We start from the raw sequence: 18,879 nt of genomic DNA, 5'->3' as shown, positions 1-18,879 counted from the left end.
TAACAATGAGGATGAAACTCAAAGTGTGGCCAAAACGTCAGACCCGGAAGAGCACACACTGTGTGACTGAGGCACAGAGAAGTCCAGAGGACACAGACACCTGGTGGAGCAGGCAGGGGCGGGGAGAGCTCCTGGAGGGCCCAGGAGGCCTGGGATTGGCACGTTCTCTGCCTGGACTGGGTCAGGGTTACCCAGTTCATGTGGTATGTATTTCACAGCTGCAAGAAATGAACATGCTGGGTAACCAAAAATGGCCGGTGTCCTGAAGAGGGCCCTCTGAAGAGCCTTGCTCCAAGGCTGGGCATCTCCCAGCAGGGTGACCCCACGGGGATGGAGCTGACACACAGCCATGCTGAGATGAGACCCTGAGGGCCCTTCACATCCAATAATGCATGTGACAGTCACAAACATTCCCCAGGTCCATATGGTGCTATTGTCACAGCCAGTCCCCGAGTTGTATCCTCCATGGGCATGAGGGCAGCCCTTTGGGGAAGCAGAGCCCTGACAGGGGCCTTTCAAGGCCACCTTCGGGGCTGATGGCCAGCTGGCCCGTGTGATCGCTTTAACCACAGCCAGCCAAGGCTTCCTGCAAATTGGAGAGGAAGCCAACCAGCCTCCCCCCAGACCTCGTCGGGCCCTCAGCAGGCTCCATGCTGGGACTCACTGCCCTCCTTGTGATGCCTCAGACAGCTCCCAGATGCCCAGCGATTCTTCTCGGGGGGAGAGCAAGGCGTTCTGAATCTCCTGCTGTTAGTGTACACCGTACTCGGGGAGCCTAGAGTGGCGTGACCTTGTCCTTCAAATTCTGGGGAAGTTGCCTGAGTCGCAGTATGTCACCTGACTTGTCATATATGTCTCAAACTTCGAACCAATGTTTATACTCAAGAGATTTCACATGAAATCAATATCTACTCTCTGAAAGGTAGAAGATTCTGGAAAAACCCAGGTCCCCATTCCTAGCTGGTGATATCCACTGGAGCTGAGTTGTTACTGAGCTCTCAGGGGAAGGGGGACACTGCCGCAGTCCCCACTGCTCCCAACAGCCTGCTTCACACGCCCTTCAGGCTGGAAGATCTGGAGTGACACGACTCCAAGGGCAGCCTTGAGGTCTTTGCTTCCAAGGTCATTATCCAGAGGATGGCCCTGCTCTCCACCTTCTCAGGGAAGGGTCTTCCCACAACCTCCTCTCACCGGCAGACCCATGAGAAGAAGCCCTGGTACCCCAGCGCCTGCAGCAAAGGCTCCTGGCAAAACTTGTGATGTTACCCCTTACTGCGTCATGAGACCTGCCTGACCCCAGACTGGGAAGCTGCATCCCTGGGGCCAGTCTGTGGGCCTGAGAGGGTCTTTCCTGAGAACTTCTCTGGGGTTTCTGGTCTCCTTTGGACCTGGGAGAGGGGCCAATGCCCTTCTCTGAAGGACACAGCTCCCACAACTGCTCTGAGGAAGTTGGCCTGGGAAAGGCTGGTGTGTGAAGATTTACCTAAGGAAATTTCCCTGCCAGTCATTATCCTGGAAGCTCAAGGAAGAAAAGGGTCAAAAGAAGGCCTGGATTTCTGTGGAAAAGTATCTCAGCCTTGACACATGGAGAAAGAGAGGGCAGTGAGGGGCTGGCAGGCCCTCGTGGCCCCAGGGGGACCCTGTGTGCTGGAGGTGGCTGCCTACGTGAACTGTATTATTGAAATGGAGCTGTTTCCTGAATTCTGAATGAGGTCAAAATGGGACCCATGACCAGTGGCGTGTTTGTCTCCGTGTGGCTCTGAGCTGCTAGCAGAGCGCAGGTATGGGGCATTGGCTGCACTGTGTGGGCCCCCCGCCTCCAGGAGAGCAGCTGCAGCCCCTCGGCCCACCTGGCTTGCATCTTCCCGGGGCCACAGGGCCCACGTGTGGGTTTGCACCCCTGTCCCCGGGGCAGTCCAGATTCATGCCAGTGTGACTGGTGGACACAGAGGGACCGTGGGTGTAAGCTGGCTTCCAGTGGGGCCAGATGAACCCAGAGGAAAAGAGGGGATGTTGTGGGGTCGGCAGAGGGGCCCACACCCAGCACCTGCCCCCCTCCACAAGCAGAGGAACATGAAATGAGGGTCTGAGTCACACCTGTACTCACACACAGATGCACACTCATGCACAGAGATGTATGAAGATACAAATGCAAGCACAGACATGTGTACATGCTCAGACACACAAAAACACACACATAGATCCACACACACAGACACACACATGCACAAGACCACACATAGATCCACACACAGACACATACACACACACAAGACCACACATAGATCCACACACATAGACATGCACACACACACAAGATCACATATAGATCTGCACACAGATGCATACACACACACGCACAATACCACACATAGATCCACACACATAGACATGCACACACACACAAGACCACACATAGATCTGCACACATACACACATATACACACACAAGACCACACATAGATCCGCACACAGATGCACATGCACACACACACAAGACCACACATAGATCTGCACACACACACACAAGACCACACATAGATCCGCACATAGATGCACACGCACACACACACAAGACCACACATAGATCTGCACACAGACGCACATACACACACACACAAGACCACACATAGATCCACAAACATAGACATGCACACACACACAAGATCACATATAGATCTGCACACAGACGCATACACACACACGCTCAAGACCACACATAGATCTGCACACACACGTACACACAAAACCAGACATAGATCCTCACACACAGACACACACACAAGACCACACATAGACCTGCACACACAGACACACATACATAAGACCACACATCTGCACACACAGACACACAGACACACACACAAGACCACACATAGACCTGCACACACACACACACACACACAAGGCCACACATAGATTCACACACAGACACACACACATAAGACCCACATAGATCCGCACACACAGAGGCACACACACACAAGACCACACATAGATCCACACACATAGACATGCACACACACAAGACCACACATAGATCCACACACATAGACACGCACACACACAAGACCACACATAGATCCGTGCGTGCATTATAGGTGTGCGTGCATGCATGCATGCTCAGTCGCTTCAGGCGTGTCCGGCTCTTTGTGACCCCATGGACTGTAGCCCACCAGGCTCCTCTGTCCATGGGAGTCTCCGGGCAAGAATACTGGAGTGGGTTGCCATTTCCTACTCAGGGAGTCTTCCCAACTCAGGGATCGAAACTGCATCTCCTGCGCCTCCTGCGTGGCAGACGGATTCTTTACCACTGAGCCACGGGGGAAGCCTGTGCATACAGGCACACTCACACATAATTGCTTCTCTGGTCACAGTGGTAGGTTGGTGACATTTTCCTTGCTGACTTATCGCTTACCCTCTCCCAAGCATCACTTCTTATGGCGCTGGGTGGTCTTGATAAGCACCTCGCCTGCTGGGTAGGTAACAATCCATCGAAAGAACGGCTCGAAACTCCTTCGACCATCGACACTGATGGACTCTACGTTGATTTCCCTTTCGCCACTGTAACTCACGCTGCAGTGCACCGCTTTGTGCAAATAGCTTTGGGATCAGCCTCCTGGGATAAATGCCAGCCATGGAGTTAGGGGATAAAATAGCAACAGTAAATGGTCCCCAGGCTCCAGACCCTCCTCCATACAGTTTTCATCTGCACAGCCGCCTTCGGAGGAGGCACCATTCTGCCTCTCGCGTTACTGGCGGGGACGCTGAGCACAGAGAAGCTGAGCAGCTTGCCCGAGGTCACACAGCTGGTGTGCAGGGAGCTGGGTCAGCATTGCATCACTGCACAAGTTTGCTGGCTCTGTAGTCATAGCTTCAGACTTCTCCAGGAGGGCTGAGCCAATCCACACCAGTCTCTCCACCACCTGTCACCAGTGCATGTGGCCCCTACACCCGGTCGGCTGTCTTCCCCTGTGATCACCTGGCAGTGCCCTGCCTGTGAGCCCATGGTCTTCCTTAAGACATCGAGAGCAGGCGCCTCTCTTATCCCTTGTTACTCTCCCAAAAGCAGAAGAGCCCATTTGTGACCTTCATTTTATCAGCTCCTATTCATCTAGAACTCCGAGGCTTCATGGACCTGGGGATGTGTATCTATGTGTGAATGCCTAGATGTGTGTCTGTGTCTATCTCTGTGTTTGCATGTGCTGTATGTATCTCTGTGTGTTTGCTGCAGGTGTGTATCTGTGTTTATGTGTGTGCACATGTGTGTTTCTCTGTGTAGTGTGTGCGTGCATGTTATGTGTGTCTGCATGTATCTGTGTGCGTTTGGGTGTGTATGTGTTTGTGAGTACATCTGTGGGACTATGTGTGTGTATTATGTGTGTCTGTGTATCTGTACATCTATTTATTGTGTGTGTGTGTCTGTCCCCATGGGGTATGTGTGTTGCGTGTGTGTCTCCATGTGTCCATGTATCCATGTGTGCCTGTGTCTGTTGTGCATGTATGCGTGTCCACGCATGTGTGTGTGGTGTGTGTGTGTCTGTGCACCTATGTGTCTGCATGTCTGTGGCCTCTGCAAGGCAGGAGCCCAGAGGAACACCCTCGTAGAGAGGCTGTATCCGGGCGTGCAGCACATCAGCCCAGATGCTGGACTGAGCTGTCGCCCAGCGCCCCAGGGCGACAAGGCTCCTCCTCTGCCTAACCTGAGAACCCTCAGCCTTTACTGTTTTCTGTAATCACAGCAAGAAGTTCTCATGCAAATAAATTCAGAGCCAGCTGACTCTGCTACCGTCGCCTTGTGAGGTTAAGTTTATTTTGGAACTCGGAGCAATAATAAAAAAATCGTTACAGCTGTAATAGACTTGGCAGGGACTTGGCAGTTCCATTCATCAGAGATCACCCTGAGATTTTTGTGTTGTCGTTAAGAAAATGAGAGAAATAGCTGTCGTCGTTGGTGAACTATAACTTAATCAGTTAAATGCTTGCTACACGTCACAGGTGACATTAAAATTTCGTTACTGTTAGATTTGAGGCCCAAATGTCATGACAGAACAAATTGGATCTTTACACAAATAAAAGGATAATTGCCTTTTAATGCCTCTGTTATTCTTGGACAACTCACGGGCACTTGCTTCTGATGTCCCAGTCACTAGGAGCAGAAATGCTTCTTTTAAACTGTGATTAAGAACAACTTTTTGTGTTGTTTTCACTAAGAGAGATTTCATACCTGTGAGAGCAGTGGGTGAGCACAAGTGGAAGCAAAGGAGAGGGGAGACTCAGCCCGCAGTCTTTCAGGGTCTTGGGGGGCCTTCGGGGACAATGGGAAGACTTTGCCAGTCCTCTAAGAGCTTGGAAGAAACTGAGCCCTTAGCCGACAAGGTGGTTGTCTTTGTTTTGAAGCAAATTCTTCCATCCAAAGCTTGGAAGGGGATTTCCCTGATGACTCAGTGGTAACAAATCTGCCTGTAAATGCAGGAGACATGGGTTCAATCCCTGATCCGGGAAGATCCCACATTCCTTGGAGCAACTAAGCCTGCACAGCTACTGAGCCTGGGCTGGGAGCCGCAACTACTGAAGTGTGCACATCCTACAGCCTGTGTTCGGCAACAAGGGAAGCCGTCCCAATGAGAAGCCCACACACTGCAACTAGAGAGTGGCCCCCGCTCTCTGCAACTAGAGAAAAAGCCTGTGCAGCAATGAAGACGCAGTACAGACAAAAATAAAAGTAAATAAATTAAAAAAAAAAAAAGCTTGGAAGGTCCTGCTTTCTTACAAAACAGAGATTGTGCCTATTGCTGGAAAGATATTTTTCCTTTATGTTTTTTTTTCTTCTCCAACTAATAGGTTCTCGGTATACCCTGCGTTTATGATGTGAATGTATCAGGAATGAATGAATGAGTCAGCAAGTGTGCAGGTCCATTCACAGTGACACCGCCCACTTTTCTCCGCCACTCTGTCTCATCACAACCTGCTTTGATCACCACTGCTCCATAAGTCCCGTGGAGGCCTTAACACTGATAAATTGCTAATACATCTTAGAAGAAAATATAACTAGCTCATTGACACATGATTTTACAGATACAATTGCTTGGGGCAAGGCAAGATTTACTGACATTTTTAAAATGTGTAGATGTAAATAGAATTATTACAGGAATATAGTACAGCTGGAAGTCTGTTGCATATAGCTGCAGAGGTTGTACACTGTACAGCTTCAAGGTCTGTCATCCAGAGGGAGCCTGATATTGAGGGGATTCCATGGAGTTGAGCAGTGCACAACCTGTGTGACTGCCAATTGCAGCCCTGATTCCTGATACACAGATAAAATAATGAAGGAGGTAGGTAAGTGACTGAAGCTTGGGAATTTATGATCAGGGCAACTAAATAACTCACTGGGTAATCAGATTTTTAAATTTTTAAAATCTACACTAAGTTGCCTGAATTGAATGCTGGTCATCTCTGATGGGTGCAAAGACAAGCCTGAGGCAAGCCCTGGGCATAGTGACCAGGGGAAGAGAAGGAGCTCAGGGATGACCTGTGAGGACTTGGAAAGAGGGTGGCAGGCCCCCCCAGGCTGCCGGGGTCTGGGCCACACACTGATGACCTGCTCACTCCCTGTCTGTTCCTCCCCAGGACCCCGGCCATGATCGGCTGCTCCTTCGTTGTGGACCGGGAGTACTTCGGGGACATTGGTCTGCTGGACCCAGGCATGGAAGTGTACGGTGGGGAGAACATAGAGCTAGGCATGAGGGTAAGTGTCGCTGCGCAGCTGCCGGGGCCACTCACGGGATGGTTTGCCGAGCAGACCTGTCGAAAGTTGTGCCTGGCTGGTCTGTGAGCTGCTTGTTACGGGTCAGGAGGAGGTAAAGCCCCCAAACTTAGGTCAATGTAAGAAACCTCGGTGGCAAGGGGACTGGGAAGCATTATGAATGTGCTAATAAGAGACTGTATTTCAGATCTTACTTTATTTCTCAAGCCATTCATTCTGTTGCTTTACACTGAAGTCGGGGCTGGTGGGAGCTTGGAAACTAAGAGCTGGTCCTGCGCATGGGGAGTTTGTGCATCAGTGGCGAGAAGACCCGGGAAGATCGTGGGCTTGTCTTGGTGGAGGTGAAAGGCAGAGTGCACATGGGCATTGTGGGCCGCAGAAGCCCCCATGGCTTCTGCTGGGGGTCAGTGTGTTGAGAAGGCTCCAGACAAGATGTTTTCTTCTAATTATTTTCTTTTTGAGTTCACTTTATTTTTGTTTTGTCATTGGAGGATAATTGCTTTAGAATGTTGTGTTGGTTTCTGCCATACAACAGTGCGAATCCGCCATATATCTCCTCCCTCTTGGACCTCCCTCCCTGCCAATTCACCCCCTAGGTCATCACAGAGCACCGAGCTGAACTCCCTGCACTACGCAGTAACTTCTCACTGGCTATCTATTTCACACATGGTAGCATGTATCAAGGCTACTCTCCCCATTGGTCCCACTCCCTCCTTCCCCTGCTGTGTCCACAAGACGGTCCTCTACATCTGTGTCTTCTAGGAATGTTATGGTCCCAGGTCTTATGCTCAAATCTTTAGTTCATTTTGAGTTAACTTTTGTGCATGGTGTAAGATAGTGGTCCAGCTTACTCTTTTGTGTATAGCTGCCCAGTCTTCCCTGGACTGCCCAGCACAATTTATTGAAGAGACTATCTTTTCCCTGTTATATATTCTTGGCTCCTTGGTCATAAATTCACTGGCAGTGTGTGCCTGGGTTTATTTCTGGGCTCTCTACTCTGTCCCACTGATCCATGTGTCTGTTTTTATGCCAGTGCCATATGTTTTGATTATCGTAGCCTTGTAATATAGTTTGAAATCAAGGCATGTGATGCCTCCAGCTTTGTTCTTCTTTCTCAAGATTGCTTTGGAGTCTTTTGTGATTACACAGAAATTATAGGAATTATTTGTTTGTTCTATTTCTGAGGGAAAATATCATTGGCATTTTGATAGGGATGCACTGAATCTATAGATAGCTGTGGGTAGTATGATCATTTTGGTAACACTTTTCCAATCCATGAGCAAGAATACTTTTCCATTTATTAGTGTCTTCTTCAATTTCTTTCATTGCTGTCTTGCAGTTTTCAGCGTGCAGGTCTTTCACCTCCTTGGTTCAGTGTACTCCTAGGATAAAATGGGATTGGGTTCTGAGCCAATGCCCAGTCGAAGGCTGGTACTCTGGGCTCCATTCTCAGCTCAGTGGGATGGTCACAGCATGATTGACAGGACACAACACAGCACATCCGAAGAGGGACGGGTGGGGCTTTCAAGGACCATGGACCTGGGCTGCCACAGGGCCCTGCTTCCAGGAGACTGTGGGTTTGAACACTCAGCCCCTGATCATGGGTCACCAAGTCCTTGCCTCACTCCTGCTAATACTCCTTCCTTTCCTGTTGCAACTGCAGTCCAGTGACCCTGCTCCACCCAGAGGGCACAGAGGCCCAGGATGGGGAAGCAGCTTAGCCAGGTGTAGCCAGGGCTGGAAAGCAGGCTCACACTAGCTCAAGGCTACCTAACCAGTGGTTAGCTGTCTCTACCCAGTGGCAACACTGGAGCTCCCAAATCAAAACATTTTTGACACAGGATCTATTAGCCTTGACAGAGCACCATCACTGGGAGGCTTAAACCCACAGACCAGTCCGAAGACCCAGCATGGCTGGGGGTTGCTGGGGAGGATCCCTCCTGCCTCTCCCAGCTCCTGGTATCTGCTGTCAACCCTGCTCTGATGCAGTGACTGATCAACGAGGACAGAAGAGTGGGCAAGATGCCAACAACTTCTTTTTAAATTTTTTAATTTATTTTCGGCTGTGCTGGGTCTTTGTTGCTGTGAGCGGGCTATCTGTAGTTGCAGTGAGTGGGGGCTACTCTCTAGTTGCAGTATACAGGCTTCTTATTGCAGTGGCTTCTCTTGGTGTGGAGCACTGGCTCTAGGGCTCATGGGTTTCAGTAGTTGTAGCACGTGGGCTCAGTCGTTGGCGGCATACGGGCTCTCTAGTTGTGGTACACAGACTTAGCTGCTCCAAGGTATGTGGGATTTTAGTTCCCTGATCAGGGATCAAACCCATGCCCCCTTCAGTGGAAGCATGGAGTCTTAACCACTGGACCACCAGGGAAGTCCCCTCTGGTCACACGTGCCCAAGAATCCGCCAACTATTCTTAATTATCAGGGTTGCCCCATCCAAGGGCAGAGTAACTTGGAGAGCTATGGATGACCCCGGTTGGTGATGCCCTCTCTTAGGGGAAGCTGAATGAGCTCGGTCATGGATCCAAATTGTGAAGCAGGGCAGCTCCCACGGCCTGTAGGTGACAGTTGGCCCACGGGCTCCGGCTGTGTGGGAGCAAGGCTGCCAGGGGCAGGAGAGCCAGAGCCTGACAGGCATGTAAACCCACACTGCCACCTCTGACCTCACTCCCGTGCCCTCCTGCCCCTCTTCAAAGAGGCCAAGGCTCAGGGTTTGGGGACAGCCAGTGAACTGACCAAGTCCTGCAGCAGTGGATGGGCCGGCCATGAGTCTCTCACCCACCAGCAACCAAGCCTGAGGTTCAGAGTTGTTTCTGATTTAAATAAGAGGAAGCCAGCATGGGCACTGACTTCCAATTTTTAGGACATAATTTGGGATAAGATTCATCATTAGCTGTGATGCTGCATCCTGATGATCTGACCAGGGTTCTCTGCCTCCCTAATCAATAAAAATTAATCAGTGGCCAAACAAAAAATTTAGGCAAAGCTTTGTTGGGGCTTCTGTGGCTACAGAAGGCAGTGAAAACAGCAACAGTTTCCCTAGCCTGCTCCCCGAGGTCCGGGCGAGCTGAGCTGGCTCCCTATATGCGGTGAGGGTAGGGGTGTGTCCAAAGGTTCAGGATGGAGGGGTGGCTTAGGTGGTCTGTCCACCCCATAGGTGATGCTGTGTGCAGGGGGGCCAAGCACAGTACCCTGCTTTTGCTCCTGGCTCTTCAGAAGTGGCAGTTGGGTTTTAGTCTTTTTGTATCTTTTGTCCAGAATTTGCCCCAACTGCGCATACTCACAGTTATTTTTAGTCCCTTAGAGTTTCTTTGTGTTTTGTTGCCTGAGCAGACCTTTATCCAGGCACAAGCACTGCAGCAAAGGGTCCCAGGTCCCAGCCGGTCTCACCGAGGCCCCAGGATGCTGACAGCCGCTCCACCACTCAGAGTGCCGAGCAGAGCAGGTTTGCAGGCAGAGCGGAGGGGCTGGGAGACCCACCATGAGGATGGGGCAGGTCCCTCAGCCTGCTTCTCAGACGCCAGCAGCATCAGAATCCCCTAGAGGCTCCTTCCAAATAGATCACTGAGCACCATCCCAGACATGTGGATTCAGTATGGCAGGGTGGAGCCCAGGAATCTTCATTTCCAACAAATTCCCAGGGGCCACTGACTCCACTGGAACCCACTTTGAGAACCAGCTGCCCACCCCCCCCAGCTGCCACTCTGGGGGCCGTGAACCAGCCAGGCTCGCATGCTGCTTGCTTTGCACAGGGCCTGGCGCATTACTGAGCTCACTCCATAAATACGGACAGAGAGGAAGGGGCCAGAGGCCAGGACTTGGGGACTCCTGTGGCCAGGCTGTGCTGAGGTGGGGCTGATCTGATTGATTTGGGGTCCTTGGGCTTTTATGTTTTGTTTCTGAGGTTCATTTAGGTGTTTATTTGTCTGTGGAGGCTTTATTTACAGAAAAGATTATTTAAGACTTATTTTTTAAAATTTGTAAACAGTTTATTGAAGTTACACTTTTCCAAACCTGTCTGTTTTAAGGTTTTAAAGTGAAACCTAGAGATCATATTATTATGGTTATAAATATAAAAAAAGAACACTCAACTTCCCCTTTTCTTTGATTAATGTTTGATTAACTCAGATTGAATAGGTTAAACACTATTAAACAATGATCAGTTCCATTTCTGCCTAGTTAAATTCCCTTGGACCTTTTGAAATGACACTTACAAATGTGGCATATTTTCTTTTCTCTTTAAGCACTTTGAAGGCCTGATGTCACTGCAGAAGCTCCCCTAAGTGCTTACAAAATTCTCCTGTGTCTGGTATATCAAACTTACACCACATCTCAAATTCTCTGAAGCCTTTCAGGATTGTTTGCAAATGTTTTAAATTCTCTGACAAGGTCCAATTTTAAACCACAAATTTAGAATCAACCCTCAATTATACATGTTAAAATGGAATCACAGGGTTAATCTGGTAGTCTTCAATATGCTGACTTTTCAGCATTAAAGATCAAACCTTTTCAAATGATTCTTGAACCTGACAGGTAGCGACAGTTCTCTGTTTTTGGTCTATTCCTCCTTCTCTACGTTGGATTCTAATCCGTCCTGGAGTTAGATGATGTTAGCTCAGGGAGCAAGGTCAGAGTCCCGAGGAAGCTACAGTGGTCCTGGGGGATGCGGGAGCCTGGCTGCTGCCCCTGACACTCGAACTGGGTCGGGGGAACATGAAGCTCAGTGGACAGGCACCTGGGCAGAGGGATCCCCTCCCAACAAGGATGAACCACCACTGGAGACACAAGGCATGCATGCGGGGCTGGGCAGAGGAGAAGCACCCCCACGACCTTTCACTTCCTGTCTCCTTCCAAACCAAACTCAGCTGGCAGCTAAGGGCAGGAAGGGACCCACCTGGAAGGGCAGTTGGGATTGGCTTGCCTGCCAAGTCAGGTGGGACCATCCAGGGATTGTGGGCCATGAGAGTCAGGAGGAGGAATTTGAGGGCAGGGACCACAAGGGGGCTTTGCAGTGGCTCAAGTCAGGGGCAGTGCAGGGTCAGGCAGAAGCCAGCCTGGGCGAGCCGACAGGGGAGGGAGAAACAGGGTGGATCCGGTCCAGGCGAGCAGGCACCAGGTGTCTGGGGGCCGGATGAGGGCGACAACTGTATCCTGCAACTGCAGAGAGAGAAGTCAGGCTGGACGCCACAACCTGAATCTAAGAAGCAGGCCGTGCAGTGGGTAAGGTAGGGGTGGGGTCTATCTATGACCCCTGAACAGTCCAAATGAGAACTGGGCAAGGGGGGTGGGGGAGGTACTGCCCTGGGTGCTGCCAGGTAGGCACCTGGGAGAGGTTGATGGAGAGACGGGCACGTCTCCATGTCTGGTGGTGCGTGGAGCACCAGGAAGACTGGTGGGAATATCCTCCTAGAGAACGGGAAAGGAGGTGAGCCTCCACAGTGGGGCGGGGGGACATCTCCTGAGGAGAGGCAGGAGCTGGAGGCCGGGGTACCTAACCGTGGGCACCAGACACCCTGCTGGGAAGAGAGGGCACAGGGCTGGGGAGACAGAGGGGACAGGCAGTGGAATGACCCGCACATAACACCAGCAGTGCCCATGCACACCACGGATAGTGTGCCTCCCACAGTAGGGGGGCTCCCAGAAGTGGGGTAGCTGTCCAGCACTCCTGGGGGACAGCTGAGGCTGTGTGGGGCACACGGGGTGCTGACAGGCTCAGGGGGAGGGCAGAGCACGGGAGTCCCCTGGTCCTGGCTGGTGAGGCAGGAGGGGGGTCCAGGTGTGGACACTCCCCTGCACCCACCATGCTTCATGAACACACAGTGACCACTGCAGGTTTGGCCGTTACACAGCAGGGGAGGGTCAGGACGATGCTCATGTGGGTGGCTCCTAGCAGGTGATTACAGTGACAAGGGATGGGGAGGCCAGGGGTTATCTTTGCAGGAAGGTAGGAACCTTTGGGGATATTGAAGAAGGGGCATCCAGCAAAAGGGGAGCAGCACCAGGCTCTGTCTGTCTCTGGTGCTTTGACCACAGGTAGGTCCCCAACGCCCCTGACTTGGGTCTCCACTTTGTAAAGGGGGCTCTGGGCTCTGCCCTGGGCATGTCCTCCTCGCTGTCGGGGAGGTGCTGGGGTTGGCGCTGCGGGTGGGACACCAGTGGCCAGTTCACTAACTGAGTTGAGGCAAGTGTAGGTGTAGGTATGGATTTGGTGTAGAGGTGAGTGTGGACTCACATGTAAATAAGGATGTAGCTATAGATATGGGTGTAGTTATTCCCTCCCATTCAGATATAGATCTGAATACAGATATAGATAACCTGGTATGCAGATACAAACCTAGCTGACAGAGCTAGACATACATATACAATATTTGTTTTTGTTGTTGTTTAGTTGCTAAGTTGTGACCAACTCTTTTGCAACCCCATGGACTGTAGCCCTCCAGGCTACTCTGTCCATGGGATTTCCCAGGCAAGAATACTGGAGTGGATTGCCATTTCCTTCTCCAGGGGATCTTCCCCACCCAGGGACCGAACCTGCATCTCCTGCATTAGCAGGCAGATTCTTACCACTGGCAGGTGGATTCTTCTACCATTTATGTAAAGTAATATGGTATGCTGTGCTTCTTCTGTGCTTAGTTACTCAGTCGTGTCTGACTCTTTGCGACCCCATGGACTGTAGCCCACCGGGCTCCTCTATCCATGGGGATTCTCCAGGCAAGAATACTGTAGTGGGTTGCCAAGCCCTCCTCCAGGGGATCTTCCCAACCTGGGGATCAAACCCAGGTCTCCTGTGTTGCAGGCAGATTTCTTTACCATCTGAGCCACCAGGAAAGCCCACAAGAAATTTAAGACCCTCTGATTAAAATCTGTCTGTACCCTCCTCCTGGGCTTCCTTGGTGACTCGTGAGTGCGTACTAAGTCGCTTCAGTTGTGTCTGACTCTTTGCAACCCCGTGGACTGTAGCCTGCCAAGCTCCTCTGTCCATGGGATTCTCCAGACAAGAATATTGGAGTGGCTTGCCATTCCCTTCTCCAGGGGATCTTCCCTGGGATCGAACCCAGGTCTCCTGCATTGCAGGCAGATTTTTTACCATCTGAGCCACTAGGGAAACCCATGAATACTGGAGTGGGTGGCCTATCCCTTCTTCAGGGGATCTTCCTGACCCAGGAATTGAACCGGGGTCTCCTGCATTGCAGGTGGATTCTTTCCCAGCTGAGCTACCATAAAATATTACTTTACGTAAATCACACATACTTGTGTATATTAAGTGTCCAGATGTGTGCATGTATGCATATATATTTTTAAATATTTTTTAGTTAGATATATTCTTTTTTATATTTTTTCCATTATGCTTTATCCCAAGACATTGAATATAGTTCTTTGTGCCCTACAATAGAACATTTTTATTTATCCACTCTGTATTTAATAGTTTGCTTCTGCTAATCCCAAACTCCCAACCCATCCTTCTTCCTCCCCCCACCCCCGTTGGCAACCACAAGCCTGTTCTCTATGTCTTTGAGTCTGTTTCTGCTTTGTAGATATGTTCATTTTATTGTATTTTAGATTCCACATATGTGTGTTTGTACTCAGTCGTGTCTGATTCTTTGCAACCCCATGGTCTGTAGCCCACCAGGCTTCTCTGTCCACGGGATTCTCCAGGCAAGAATACAGGAGTGGGTTGCCACTTCCTTTGCCAAGGGAGCTTCCCAACCCAGGAATCGAACCGGAGTCTCTTGAATCTCCTGCATAGGCAGGCAAATTCTTTACCACTGAGCCACCTGGGATGCCACATTCCACATATAAGTGCTGTTATATGCTATTTATCTTTTTCTGATTTACTTCATTTAGTATAATAATCTTCAGTTCCATCCATGTTGTTACAAATGGCATTACTTCATTCTTTTTATGGCTGAGTAATATTCCATTGTATATATATGCCACATCTTCTTTATCCATTCATCTGTCAATGGATATTTTGGTTGTTTCCATGTCTTGGCTATTATGAATAGTGCTGCTATGAACACAGGGGTGCATGTATCTTTTTGAATTATAGTTTTGTCCAGATATATGCCCAGGAGTGGGATTGCTGGATCATATGGTAGTTCTATTTTTATAAAGTTTTATTATTGACCAGATTTAAGGTAGCTTGCCAGGAAACAGAAAAATCCCAGCAAGATAAAGTAAATTATAAATAGCAAGAAGAAGAAAGAAAAAATCAGGCAGCGACATGAAAGAGAGGCAGGACCTCCAGGGGCCAGGCTGGTGGCTGGGATCAAGGACCCCAGGACAGTGACTCACCCCGGTCCAGGAGGAGCAGGCTGTCCTCACAGCAGACGGGGCCTGGGGGTGGGGAGGGCCAGCGAGAGGCCTGAGGGATGCCCACCCTGCAGTTTGCAGGCTGCCCTGTGCTGTTAACAGCCAGCGGCAGGATACCCGTGGGCCTGAGGGCAGCAGTTCTACTGTCTGTCACCGGCCCTGGGGGCTCCTGCCCAGTCCTGAGTTTTAGGGCGGGGTCTCCCTACAAACCCAGCAGCCCACGGACCACAGCAGGCTGCAGAGGAGCAAAGGGCAAGCCCAGGCCTTGGGGGGATCAGAATGAACAGGCGTGCCCCCCGCTCCCCCCCACTCCCCGCCCCGTTTAGGGCAGAGATCAGACTCATTTCAAGCGACCTTCCCTGAGTGCCATTCTCCGTGGAGCCGCTGTTGAACATCACACAGCAATGTGTCCCCATGGCCATCGCTGACCCGAAGCACTAGAGCAGTTCCACACACCGCCACTAGGGGGCGAGGTGGGCCTCTCTGTCCTCTTAGTCCCCAGTCTGGGGGCTGTGCCCGCCGGGTCCCCTGTAGGCTGCACGCCCAGCTCCCGGAGAGGCTCTGGTAGGGCCGGGCTGCGCATGCCTCCCCCTTACTTGGGGCTCCGGTTCCTGCCCCGATAGGCCCTCGGTGCTTCCAGAGGCTTCTGGGGAGAGGCCTGTGCCCTGTGCATGCCGTCCCCCATACACCTCGATTCTTGCTGGTGGCTGGCTGCCTCCTGAGCATTGTCTTCCTCACAGCCTGGCCCATCGGTGACCCCTCCAGTCTTGCACCCCGTGTTTGAAATGACTAGAGCAGTTTCTGTTCTGGTGGAGGGTGCCTCCCAGCCCTGGGCATCCACCTCCCAGAAAAGCCACGTCCCTGGAAGATGGGGCCCTCGGTAAAGGCACGAAGAGGGGCAGGAAGTGAATGGAAGGTGGGCCCGAAGCTCAGGAAGGAGGCTGGACCGAGAATCCACCCTGAGGGATGCCAGCATGGGAGTCAGGTCAGGGAAAGCGGCTGGTTCCTGTATTTTCTCTCCCCTCCGCCACCCCCGCCAGCTCAGGTCTGCAGCTCAGGGGCTTTGTCAAAAGTAAGCACTGGACCACCCTCTCCCACATTGATACATAAATTATCTGCCACCCTAAAGTGCCCCTTCTCTCTTTTAACTTGATTATTTCAAGTGGAAAAGTCTCAGATTGAATTCTAGATTCCATCTCCCATTTGAGTGGATCCAGGGCCCCTCCCACTGGACACCAGCTCCTCCCCTCACCCAGGGCCCACCTTGATGCCTCCACCCTGGTTTTGGCTAATTCATCTGTGAGATCCCGCTGACATCAGATCATCAGAGCCCAGGGAGGCTGAACTTGACCTCCAAACGAGGGAACCCAGCTGGCCCCATATGTTACCCATTGAGCCGATATTTAGAGGCTGTGGGTCAAAGAGGCATTTGCTTGCAACCTCCTGGGCTGTGATGTGTCCCATCTAGCACCGTGGGTGTTCAGCTGTGTGGCAAGGCCCTGGGGTGAAGGGTGTGAGCAGTTGGATGAGATAGCAGGGCTCCCCCAGGAGAAAACAAGGATAGGTAGGCACACGCTAACGAAGCTCTTTCTATGCCTGTCGACCTTTTGAAATGAACATAGGACACACAGACATGCGCCCCCAGCTACAGCTAGTCTATGTGTCAGTTACTCTTGCTGTGTAACAAACAGTCCACAATTTCAGTTCAGTTCAGTTGCTCAGTCATGTCCGACTCTGCGACCCCATGAACCTCAGCATGCCAGGCCTCCCTGCCCATTACCAACTCCTGGAGTCCACCCAAACTCATGTCCATTGAGTTGGTGATGCTATTCAACCATCTCTTCCTCTGTCCTCCCCTTCTCCTCCTGCCCTCAATCTTTCCCAGCATCAGGGTCTTTTCAAATAAGTCAGCTCTTCACATCAGATGGCCAAAGTATTGGAGTTTCAGCTTCAACATCAGTCCTTCCAGTGAACACCCAGGACTGATCTCCTTTAGGATGGACTGGTTGGATCGCCTTGCAGTCCAAGGGACTCTCAAGAGTCTTCTCCAACACCACAGTTCAAAAGCATCAATTTTTTGGTGCTCAGCTTTCAGAGGCTTAAAATTACCCTCTTATTTTGCTCACAGTTTGGTGGGTCAGGAGTTTGGGAAGGGCTCAGCTTATGATTTCTCACCTGCGTGTTATCAGAAGGTGGCCAGGCTGCATTCACCCAAAAGCCCAGCAGGACACGGCATCCGAGATAGATGCTGCCCGTCTTAGAGTTCAGCTGGGGCCATAGGCGACAGTGCTTCCCTGTGGCCTTGCCATAGCTGGACTTTCTCTCACGTGGTGGCCCCAGGCCCCAGCATCCATGTACCAACAGAAAAGGCAGACAGGAGTGGTGGAAGCACACACAAGCCAGACCAGATCCCAGGCTCAGAAGAGGGACTCAGGACAGTAAGAGAGTCCAGGGATTTTGCACTCTTCTTTAACTCCCGATGTCATGGTCTCCTCTTTGCTTGTTCAACAGGTTGAGGCTCTTCACACACACACCCCCCACCACCACCACCACCTTCCCTAGGTGTGACCTTGGGCACTTTTCTCCCTCTGCTTCAATCCACTCATCCAAAAGTGTGATTTTGAGAAAGCCTGGGGCCTGGGATGCTGCACCTGAACCATAGCATACAAAGAAACTATAAGGAACTAAAAATAACTGCACCCATGCTTCAGTTCAGTTCAGTTCAGTCGCTCAGTCGTGTCCGACTCTTTGTGACCCCATGAATCACAGCACACCAGGCCTCCCTGTCTATCACCAACTCCCAGAGTCTACCCAAACCCATGCCCATCTAGTCGGTGATGCCATCCAGCCATCTCATCCTCTGTCGACCCCTTCTCCTCCTGCCCCCAATCTCTCCCAGCATCAGGGTCTTTTCCAATGAGTTAACTCTTCGCATCAGATGGCCAAAGTATTGGGAGTTTCAGCTTCAACATCAGTCCTTCCAATGAACACCCAGGACTGATCTCCTTTAGGATGGACTGGTTGGATCCCCTTGCAGTCCAAGGGACTCTCAAGAGTCTTCTCCAACACCGTAGTTCAAAAGCATCAATTTTTCGGCGTTCAGCCTTCTTCACAGTCCAACTCTCATGCTTAGTTCGGGTCAAATTATGAACAGTAAGATACAAAAAGGCCACAAACCAACTGCCATTTCTGAGGCAGCAAAAGCAGTGTCCTGCCCACGATCCCTGCACATAACATCACCTTGGGGGTGGGCAGACCACCTAAGCCATCCCTCCAGCCCCACCCACCAATCCACCCCCACCCTCACCCTATCTATAGGAGCAGCAAGGGCACGGATCATTGGTTCTCACTCCCTGGTGCCTCAGCGCGAGTCCTAACAAAGCCTTGCCTGAATTTCTCATCTGGCCTCTTATCAATGTCTGATGATTAAAGAGTCCGAGGACCTAGGTCGGTATCAAGCCCACCTGGAGTTGGGCTCCTCCCCAGTCTGCACCCTTCTTGTTCACGCTACACAGAAGCCAAAAGAGGGAGCTCTTTCATCATCACCCTGAGGATCCCAAACTTCCTCCCGGTGTGTGACGCTCCCCATCCCGCTCCCTGTGTCCCAGTGCCCACCCTCTTACTATCCGCACCACCTTCGGGCCTCCACCTTCCCTGGTTCGAGCCGGAGCCTTCCCTTACTCAGCGCAAAGAGCCCCACCCCGCCTGATTGCCCCGCCCCGCCCCACTTCGCCCCCCAAAGCTAATCCTTGTCTTTTCATTCTTTGGCGCTACGTGGATCTATCCATCACTGTCTCATC

At 51.2% G+C, this 18,879-nt stretch overlaps 1 protein-coding gene across 1 annotated transcript in view; it reads left to right on the top strand.

Annotated features, from left to right (window-relative positions):
- GALNT9 (polypeptide N-acetylgalactosaminyltransferase 9) overlaps positions 1-18,879 on the top strand; it is a 119,554-nt gene that overhangs the window by 64,997 nt on the left and 35,678 nt on the right. The window contains exon 6 of the mRNA XM_061140867.1: positions 6,631-6,748. Within this exon, the coding sequence (XP_060996850.1) occupies positions 6,631-6,748 (118 nt within the window). The remainder of the gene's footprint in view (positions 1-6,630; positions 6,749-18,879) is intronic.

The sequence above is a fragment of the Dama dama genome, chromosome 5 (assembly GCF_033118175.1).
Source record: "Dama dama isolate Ldn47 chromosome 5, ASM3311817v1, whole genome shotgun sequence".
Classification (NCBI taxonomy): Eukaryota; Metazoa; Chordata; class Mammalia; order Artiodactyla; family Cervidae; genus Dama; species Dama dama.
Note: the sequence above shows the minus strand (reverse complement) of the source record. Positions and strands in the feature narration are given on the sequence as shown.